We start from the raw sequence: 10,588 nt of genomic DNA, 5'->3' as shown, positions 1-10,588 counted from the left end.
ACCCAAAAAATAAAGTGCAAATCAAACAGGCACCAGAAGGGAAGGAATGAGGAAGGGAAAGAGGGAGGGTGAGAAGGCAAACAACAATATCAAACGGCACAATAATGATGGACACGCTAGGTTTTCTGGGCCATCAAGAACGAAAATCTTACCAGATAACAGATCGAAGACCATGAGGTCTAACTCATAATGACCACAGTCAAGGTTGAAGCGCTCACACTTAATTATTTAATTGTTATCCCAATTTGCAACACAGTCTTAAAGTCAGTCCTCTGCACACATTAACAGCTGAACATTCTGTTTTGTTTCATTCAGCCTTGCTTTACAGCTCAGTTACCAGGAGATTTTGAAGAAATTATCAAATCTTCAGAGAAGGATTCTCAACTTTTAACTAGCAAATAACAAAAATGCTTTTCCGACAACTCACCTCAGACAGTTTTCCGACAACTCCCTCAGAAAATGCCATTTACTCTTGTGGGTGCCAACAGCAAGAGCAAACACGCTGATTCTTACGTTCATCCTCAGGTTAGGCCTCAAACCTAGGACATCTAGAGTCCTCACTGGCACAATTTATAATCTGTGAGCTACAGACTACAGCTGTCAAGCAGGTAGGTAAGGTAAGATGGCCTTCTTCATCAAAACGTGTTTATTCTCACATGGACCCTGTGATTTTTCCAGCGAATTGTTTTTGCCTGACAAACAGCTCTTCCCTTCTCTGGACAGTACCTTCCAACCTTTGAAGAGGGTAGCATTTCAACATTCCATTCGACCCCACCACCTGAGTCTAAAATCATTTTATGTTCTTTCATTTAAAAGATACTTTCATTTTAGAAGTTAAAGAGAATTGCACACACTCTCCTGGATAACAACTTTAGATAAGCTTAAAATCTTTTTGACGCCTTATTACATTACCAAAAAGGTCAGATTTCCAATAATCTCAAACACTCAGAGCACAGCTATGCACCCAGAAATAAATGAAAAAGAGTATCTGTGAAACAAACAGCAGTCACCAAATATTCTCTATACCTCACTATGGAGACTCTTAGACTAAATGCTGGCAACTCTGTAAATTAAGAACCCAGTGACAACGGGCATCTGAAATCAGGGAAGATCTAAATTATATAAAGGAGATAACACTTCCCTTTAGTAATGGAAAATAAAGAACCAAACTTTTAAGAAGGAAACTAAAAGCCTAACAGAGGTCATTTAGGAGTAAACTGGAAGTCTTTTTCAGGGACACTTGAGGAATGTATATCAGAGCCTTCGAATGTGCGTAACCTTAGAGGCAGCAACCCCACGCATTCATCCTAAAGAATTATGCAACAGCGAACAAAACCAAGTTCCTGGCCTCATGTAGCTTTCGTGTTAGTGGACAGCTAATAGACGCTGAGCGTTTACAATGCACCTGTCACTATTCTGAGCACTTTATATGCTAACCCATTTCATCATCACACCAACATTAGGAGTCAGAAATTTTTGTTATCTTCACTTCACAGGTGAAAGGCCAAAATACACAGTAAGTAAGTAAAAAGTAAAGTAAGTAACTTTTCCAGTTAGCCTCTTTTGCAGTTCTATCCTCTCAGCTATTTCCTCACAAATGAAACTGTATTCTACAGACAGACCCTTCCTTTATTCTTTTTCCCTCTTGACCATCTTAAGACGCACGCACACACACACACACACACACGCACACACACAGCAAGCCGTGGTTTACAAAAGGCAGAAATAAAAAGCATGAATGGATCCTATTCACTGGATACATAACCTCTAGCAATTTATTGCATCTCAATAAACTTTAGCTCCTTCCTTTATAAAAGAGAGAAAATCACAGCACCTATTCATACCATTGTCGCAGGGATTAAATGAGATAGCAAATGTAAAGTGGCTAGCACAGTGACTGGTACAGAATAAGTACTCAACAAATGTCAACTATTTATATTGTTCTTTGTTGCTTATTATTGAATGAGGGTGGAGACACAAACATTTATTACATGCCTGCTAATATTTGCCAGATAATAAATGCATTACAGGGGCACTGGGGGGGAGGGGGAGGGTCAGTCAGTTAAGTGTCCGACTTCGGCTCAGGTCACGATCTCAGGGTTCGTGAACTCGAGCCCTGCACTGAGCTCTCTATTCTCAGCACAGAGCCCACTTTGGATCCTCTGCCCCCTCCACTGCTCTCTCTCTCTCTCCCAAAACTAAATAAACATAAAAATATTTTTAATGCATTACATAGCTTAATTATTGAGAAAAAATTCAAAGTATAAGATAATGAGTGATCGGTATTATCTTTATAAAATATGGATAGCATATTTTTTATGACAAAGTCCTGTGCATTCACATTATACTGGACTTTTCAACTACAGCTAACTTGTCTAATCTAGGTGTTTTAATTTTTTTCTGGTTGACTGATAACACTATCGTTTGGGAGATAAAAGCACAGGTAACAATAGTATGGACTTGCCATAAGAGCTTAGACAAAGGGTTTCGTTGGAGACATGGTCTCACAGGAACATCAAGTAACATGGAAAAGTAAATAGGGGGCTGATGCTGATATTAATCAAAGTTATTTAAAGCTTTTGAAGAAACAAGGAAGGGTATATGAAGCCAATGGAAAGATAGAGAGAAAAAGATCCTAAATAACCATTCCTCCATGTAAAACACACACACCCTTAAAAGTAATGAAAACAGGGGCGCCTGGGTGGCTCAGTCAGTTGGGCATCTGACTTCGGCTCAGGTCATGATCTCACGGTTTGTGAGTTCGAGCCCCGCGTCGGGCTCTGTGCTGACAGCTCCGAGCCTGGAGCCTGCTTCAGATTCTGTGTCTCCCTCTCTCTGCTCCTCCCCCACTCACGCTCGCTCTCTCTTCCTCTCTCTCTCAAAAATAAATAAAGCTTAAAAAAATTTTAATAAAAAAATAAAAAATAAAAGTAATGAAAACAAGCCACTGGTGCTAGCTTCCTCTTTACGAGGGTCCCATAGTGGCTGCAGTCATAATAGCTACCATACACTGCCTGCTCTCTTGGCTAGGCACTGTGTTCTCTACTTGACATGCATTGCCTCACTTAATGCTACTACAAGCCTGAGAAATTGGTAGGACTACACCTTTTTTTTTCTTTTGCGGACAATAAAATTGAAGCTAAATGCTAGCAGAGCTCAGAGACTACATTTTTCTGAACTGAATTTTCTCCCGGGGGAGAGCATAAGTCACCTGCTCTCCCGGGTCCGATGGGGAAAGGGTAAGCCTCTTCACCATTCCCTCGTGCTCACTGTTCCTCCTTCCATTTTGGAACCTCCTATTTTGGAAGAGACAGACGGGGGGCAGCTCCTACTGCTCTAGCGATGGCTGTATAGGTTGGCCGAATGGTTGGACACTACCACATCCTGCACAGTGATCCTCTCCTCGGCATGATCAAAGGACATGTGCTCTCTGAACAGTCTGCCCCATCAGCACCGAGTACGAAGCCAAACGGACACTGAATCCCTAAATATGTGTGTACCACACTTAGCATAAATATACATATTTACATACTGCAAAAAGGTGAAAAGTAGTGTTCCATAATATTAGCCTGTCAAGTGAAAGCAAAATTTCTTTCTCTGTGAATTTGTCCACAATACAGCATAAACTATGACCTACATCTTACATAGATGCATAATGAATATTTTGTAAACGGAAGGAAAATCCCACTATATACATCTCAGAGGCTGTGAGCTTACCATTTAACACAGGTGTCTAGACTTTGTTCCAGTATCAGATTTTACCAGTTCAGGCTTTGCAGTCAAACAACACCTACACTTGAATTCAGGCTCCGGGCCCTGCCCCTTACTTGCCGTTGATGTGGAGCGTTACCTGTTGTAGTTGCTTTTCAATTGTAAAATGCAAATGATGCCATTATTTGACATATAACGCCACATGTGACAGGTCCATTGTGAGAATTAGACAGCATGAAGTATTTAAAGAACTAACTAAGCATGATACCTCGTCCATAGTAAGTGGTCACTGACACGGTAGCTATTAATATGAAAATTTAGGTCATCAATTACTACAGAGCCTTTCTTCTCAAAGTACTCCAAAGCCTACCACAATTCTGTGTGTCTGTCTGTCTGTCTGTGTCCCTGCCTGTGTCTGTGTGTCTGTGGAAAAACTATTATGGCCCAAGTCACGTGTTCTTGTCCGCATGGAGTATGAACTTCAATTCATGACTAACCTGCCGTGTACATCCCAGCACGTCACTGCAAAACGAGCCCAAGTGTTTAGGTATTGGCCTTGTGCGTAAGTATTTCTAGTAGAACTTGGAAGAGACGGCAGTTTGAAATATGGGTCTCTACATTTCCTTCTGGCTCTTCACTGATGTCAGAACCATAGAGAGTTCGTGCTTTTCCCCCAAAACTGGCATTCTGAGGATCAGTCTCTTTCCAAATCACTAAAATCTACAGTTTGGGGGAAGTCTTTATTTGTAAATTATGACAAGTCCTGAGCCCTCTGAGATTCTGAATCAAGGATAGCCAAGTACAGGATTATTTTATGGCCACTAGAAAAATCTCAAATCATATTATTGTATTTGTGGTTGCAATGAATTCATAAATAATGGTAATCAAATTTAAAATGTACATCTTAATCTTGTACTAAATAATGGTATGGTATTCCAGCCTATAACTGAAAATAAAAACATTTTATGCTTAGTTTTAAATCACGTATATATTTTAAATATATTGGTGGACAACCTAATGAAAGAAATGAGCATTCTTTCTTTGTAAAGCATTAATTTGGGCACTAATAACAAATTAAATTAGGGTATGGAGCATGGAGAAAAAAATTACCAGAGCCCCACTTGGACTGATATTAATTTTGTACAAAATTAAAATTCCACAGAGTCGTACACTAAAGAAGGATGAAGTTTATTTTAAACCTCAAAATGCGAAACAGAAACTGAGTTTTAAGAGATATTTCTCTCTTCAATACACTGAAAATTCTAGAATGCTACTGAACAAGAACAGCCTCTTTTGAAATATCAGGCTTCCTACAGTTTACACAATGTTGATAGGTTTTTCTAATAAAGGCACTGGGCATTAAAAGGCAAATAAAGCACGTACCGAATTTTGTTCCGTCCAACTAAAAAACTGTCCTAACCCTCAGGAAAAATAAAAATGCCCACAATAACACAATAGTAACCTTGATTAGAAAGATACCTGCAGCATCTGAAAAGGAGTATGCTCTGGAAAAAAATTTCTTTATTAAGTTGATTTTACAATTATTTGAGGTTTCAGGATTTGGTACTTTGAGTTTTATAAATGAAATAACCCAATGTGCACATATTATTATGTTGTTCATTAAAACTAAAAATCAAGGGGAAATGCTCCTCAGTGCAAAAAGTCCAGTAAGGTTCTACATTTGCTTAAATTAAATTGCTACCTAAGAAATATTGGCCATACTTTGGAATTAACATTGAAAATTTTCAAATATCTCTCCTGATAATTTTCTCTACAGTGATTTATTTAAAACAATAAGAGCTACAAATTGAGACTAGCTTAAAGAGATAACAGCCTAGTGTCTTATTGTCCTCTGCTGACAGGGAAGCGTGTTCTTTACATACTGTACTTAGCTATAAAACACACATTTTTCCTTGGTAAAAAAAAAAAAAAATACTTTTCTGGCTTATTTAACAGGCTATTTTGAGGCTTTAAAGAAAAAAACACACAATTATTTGTGAAATAGGGTTACACGGTAGAAGAAAAATTAAGAAGAATTATTTGCATCTCCTTTAAGTTATTCACAATACTTTGAGGCTTTCCTTCTCTCCAGTTAGTGCAATTTATTTTTCTAGGCGTCTCAGTAGCAAACAATGTTATTTAGACTCTAACCTGGCACGCTACAACCTCTGGCCCGCCCTTGAGCCCCTCCATTGCAAAGGTCTCCAGGTGCAGTTTGGGTAGCTGCAGGGTGAAGTCATTCCTACTTGCCGCAGTCCGTGACAGCGAGATCTGATCTCTGACCTAAAGGGAAAAAAACAGCATCAATGGTAATTCCCCTTCAGACACATTAACTGGGATGAACTGGGTCCCCTTGAGCCCACTGAGTGGACTTGCATTGATCGCTGGACCTGAAATCCATGAATAAATTTAGGACTAATTGATTTTTCGTTGCAAATAAATCTCTAATTCAGAGTGCTGGGGGAGAATGTTAAGAAGAAAAAGCATCCTCCTGCTTGAAATGAGGGAGGGAAGACGAGTCACTGGAGCTCTTCTGATCAAGAGGTTTTGAATTATTTTTTCACCGTTCCACCCTCAAAAGAAAAAAGAAAGGAGGAAAAAAACATCCACAAAATCGAAAACAAACAGCAATCTCCTAATTATTATCATTTTTTTAAATAACATGTTTAATTTAACTGGCATTAACTGATACATATTAGACAAGACAGTTATTTGGTACTGGTCTTTGAAAAGAAAACTTCAATAATATGTACCCTGGAATAAAAACAAATAGACTCAACACACAAGGAGACTTAAAAATATACCAGTCAGGGGTTTATTTGCCCATTTTCTTCTTACTAAACTTGAGTCTTAGCGACTAAATACATATAAACCAACTCAGTCACGCAACTTCTAAATAAGATAATGAATGAAATCAGTGGTATTTGTACTATATTTTAAGTATTCGGAAAGGCAACAATACAAACATCACAGATACAGGAGAAACACCAATTCTCTAGCCAATATAGGTATCACATGCAGTTGATATTACACTGCCACCTTCTGGACAAATGAGAAACTACTCCCTATATGCTGTATATAGATAAAAGAAAATGCTCAAAAACCGGTCTGTTTTCATTTTTAATTTCCAAAGTTATTAAAAGCTTTAAAAATTCCACAGTTTAGTTTTCCATAATATCAGTGAGCTCTAATTTTTAATTATATAGTTTCATGATAGTAGGTTTCATACACAGGCATATTTTCTAACTTTCCCTATGCCTGACTTGGTTTTAAAAACGTATCTCTTTGCTACCACATATTTGATAAATATTACACAACTAGCTTAAAGCCACAGGATCAAAAGTGTTTTTTATGAAGTAGTAAAGGTCAAGAATGGGAAAACTATAAAAATAGCACTAATTTCTCAAATAAATATATTTATATCTCTACTTTTACCTGAGCGACTTCAAATGTAACTTGGCGACAATATATGATAGAAAACTCTGCTTTGCTTTTCCATTCTACTTGGGAAGCTTGTAAAACCTGTTTGAGTTATTTCTTGTTTTATGAATGAACCATCATACTGCGTAGGGTCTCCTTACACCAGTAAACACACACAAACATATGATGACATCTTTAACCGTTCATGCTAATCTATGGTTATAAAACTCTTTATATTCCCAAGTTGAGCAGAAGACTTTCTGTCAATAAGTGAATGTCAAAGTGTATGCTAGAAAACATACACCGTAAGGTAATTTTTATAATGGTGTGAGTACTGTATGCACAGCGGAGTCCCAATTCGGAATGTGTATTTATCTGTAACAAACATTCTCCAGAGTCTTCAGTCAGGATGAGAATGCTTTTAACTTATTTTACATAAAAAAATCATATTTTACAAGTATATTTTCTTTAATTTTTACAGTTTATACTTATGGATACCTTCTCCCGCTTTTTCTTTTTTGGTCACCAGTGCGCACTCAGATAAAAGAAAACATTAATGTGGATTAAGGTGCTGAGAATTTATCAACATCAAACCACTGGTGTTTTGCCTTCTACCCTTCTGAACCATAGTCAATAGATCTAAATATTTTACTGCACCCTGGCCAATTCATTGTTTGATGTTTAAAAACTCACCCAGAATCAAAGAAAATTTATTAAATTTGAGCCCCCAAATGAGATACTATTAGCTTTGAAAGTCAAGTTTAACTGCGATATTGATGATTCTCTTTTTTCTGTGACAAAATTCACTAGGGAAATCCTGGAAGTCAAAGTACAAAAGCAGATTGCTAATACGGGCAAAGGGGGGGAGGAGGGACCGTAAGCAATGTAGGTATAATCCACAACACGGTTCGAGCACTGGGGGTCCTTTCACCCGATTATTATCAGGCACCAGACATCAGCCGTGAAGCCTGACGTCCCCAGGAACAGGGAGCCACATTTCACAGTCTCTAAATAAAGTTGATGAACAATATTAAGCCGGGGCATTTGGCATTTAAAACTGTGACTTCTTATCAAATTAGCATCTTCACGACAACATTATTTAATTTCCAAGATTAAATTCATTCTTTACATTAGATAGGTTAAAAAAAAAAACCTCAAAATGCAGTCATTTTGATGGCATCATAACTACGACAGTATTTGGATATGCACGTGTTAATACGTTCATTCAGTGATACATTATGTGCTGAACGTTGACAGTGCCATCAAGAGACAGTGACTTGTGATACATCATAAATATAATATCACAAATATTTCTGCTAAATTTTAAGAGTTGTTTCCACTTTTAAATTATGCCAGAACTTTGAGAGAAGGCATCCAACACATTCTCCGAGTATTTCTAGAAAAAGTTTTTTCTCACTCTTGAAAAAGGATTGGCTAGGAATTCCTTTATTTGAAGGGGTATGGGGAATGAAAGCATCGTGTTGAGAGAAGGCAAAACAGTGACGCCGGGCAAATAAAATTACAGCCGTGCACAGCAGAGAAGCGGGAAGGGAAGGTGACCAGGAACAGAAAAACCCCAAGGGGGAAAGGAGAGACTGTTCAGAAGGAGGCAGAAGGCACGTGTGAATTTCAGCATGTGAGCAAGGGACACTGGGAAAGAGATTCAACCCACAACAGTAAGGAATAGGACGCTTCCTGTATGGCATTAAATTGGTTCCTGAAAAACATAGAACAGGCAGCCTGAGAACAAAGTAAACAAAATCAGAAAAGAGATAAGGGGGATTTCTTTGGGAAACGCTGCCCAGTGGATATGAAAGGATTCCTTTCAAATATGAGAATCTAAAATAAATTTCTTTACTGTCAAAAGAATCACTTTTTTCCCTAAAAGGAGAAGTAGGCTCGCCTTCTAAAATACAGATTTTAGTATGGACTAAGATGAAAACAATCATTGTCGCCTGTCTGTAGATTAAATTCTAATTTCAAATTTCAAATTAATTTTAAATTATAATTTCAAAAGTCTGTCTTTAATTCTGTTTATGGCACATCATTATTCATCCTTTAATTAAGATTCTATATCCTTTTCCCCGTGATTTATTTATAGCTGTGAGTGATAAAATATATATAATAATGTTTTTCTACTTCAAAATGGGTAACAGTTCATATTTAACATATAATGAATTTTTTCATAGAATTTCACAATATAAATCTCATTTGTCAAATTGTATACATTTTTATTACATTCTATACAACTGTTCAATTTCATAGTATTTTGACAAAGAATAAAGAAAACATACCTACATTACTACATTCTGAGATTATGGTTTTTAGAAAAGTGGTTTGCTTTCTCCCTTTCTTATTACATACTTTCAGAAAGCATGTATTTCGGGGCACCTGGGTGGCTCAGTCGGTTGAGTGTCCGACTTTGGCTCAGGTCATGATCTCATAATCTGTGAGTTTGAGCCCCGCATCGGGCTCTGTGCTGACAGCTCAAAGCCTGGAGCCTGTTTCAGATTCTGTGTCTCCCTCTCTCTCTGCCCCTCCCCTGCTCATGCTCTGTCTCTCTCTCTCTCTCTCTCTCTCTCTCTCTCTCTCTCTGTCAAAAATAAATAAACATTAAAAAAAAATTTTTTTAGGGGCGCCTGGGTGGCTGTCGGTTGGGCGTTCAACTTTGGCTCAGGTCATGATCCCCTGGTTTGTGGGTTTGAGCCCCACGTTGGGTTCAATGCTGACAGCTCAGAGCCTGGAACCTGCTTCAGATTCTATGTCTCTCTCTGTCTCTGCCCCTCCCCCGCTTGTGCGCTGTCTCTTTCTGTCTCTCAAAAATGAATAAATGTAAAAAAAAAAAAAATTAAAAAAAATTTTTTAGAAAGCATGTATTTCTGACATATATGCTATAAGACACAAGAGAAACGAGACAGAGAAAAATAAATGAAACTTTCTAAGTGAAAATGCTGTTATGAAATATATATTTAGTTTATTGTAACAATCTAGTTCCAGATTGAAGTGATTCGTAAAATCCATGTTTTACTGTTCCTTTTGCTCTGATTAGCAAGCCACCAATCTGTTTTCTGATTTTCTGTACTCCTACCGTAACACCACAAAAGCTATTCCTGCCCAATATCTCAATGATGAGATTAAATTTGCCATTTTAAGAAAAACTGCTCAACTCTCAAAATGTGAAGCTGCATGTTGTATTATGCACAGCTATAAATCTCTTTGGACCTAATATCCCAAGTTAAAAATAATAATAATAAAACACTTATGGAATGTGGTACTAGCTGTGTTTTTACCAACAGGACACCAAGGAAAAGTAGTAGGATTGTAGATAGAAATTCAGACAAACTTACCACATAAAAACATATATACTATATATAATTATATATATACTATATGTATAATTATATATAGTATATATATAGTGTATATATATACATATATACGTATATATGTATATATA

General features: G+C 37.4%; 1 protein-coding gene across 8 annotated transcripts in view; it reads right to left on the bottom strand.

The window, feature by feature from the left end:
- The window catches only part of CCDC171 (coiled-coil domain containing 171), a 318,123-nt gene that overhangs the window by 77,848 nt on the left and 229,687 nt on the right, over positions 1-10,588 (bottom strand). For 6 of the 8 annotated variants that reach the window (XM_049634852.1, XM_049634832.1, XM_049634824.1 and 3 more), the window contains one exon: positions 5,863-5,994. The exons of 1 other annotated variant lie outside the window; for it this stretch is intronic. In XM_049634852.1, the coding sequence (XP_049490809.1) occupies positions 5,863-5,994 (132 nt within the window). Of the gene's footprint in view, positions 1-5,585; positions 5,995-10,588 lie in introns of those variants that run through there. One more of the 8 variants, XM_049634878.1, reaches the window with a different exon arrangement.

The sequence above is a fragment of the Panthera uncia genome, chromosome D4 (genome assembly GCF_023721935.1).
Source record: "Panthera uncia isolate 11264 chromosome D4, Puncia_PCG_1.0, whole genome shotgun sequence".
In the NCBI taxonomy this organism is placed as follows: domain Eukaryota; kingdom Metazoa; phylum Chordata; class Mammalia; order Carnivora; family Felidae; genus Panthera; species Panthera uncia.
Note: the sequence above shows the minus strand (reverse complement) of the source record. Positions and strands in the feature narration are given on the sequence as shown.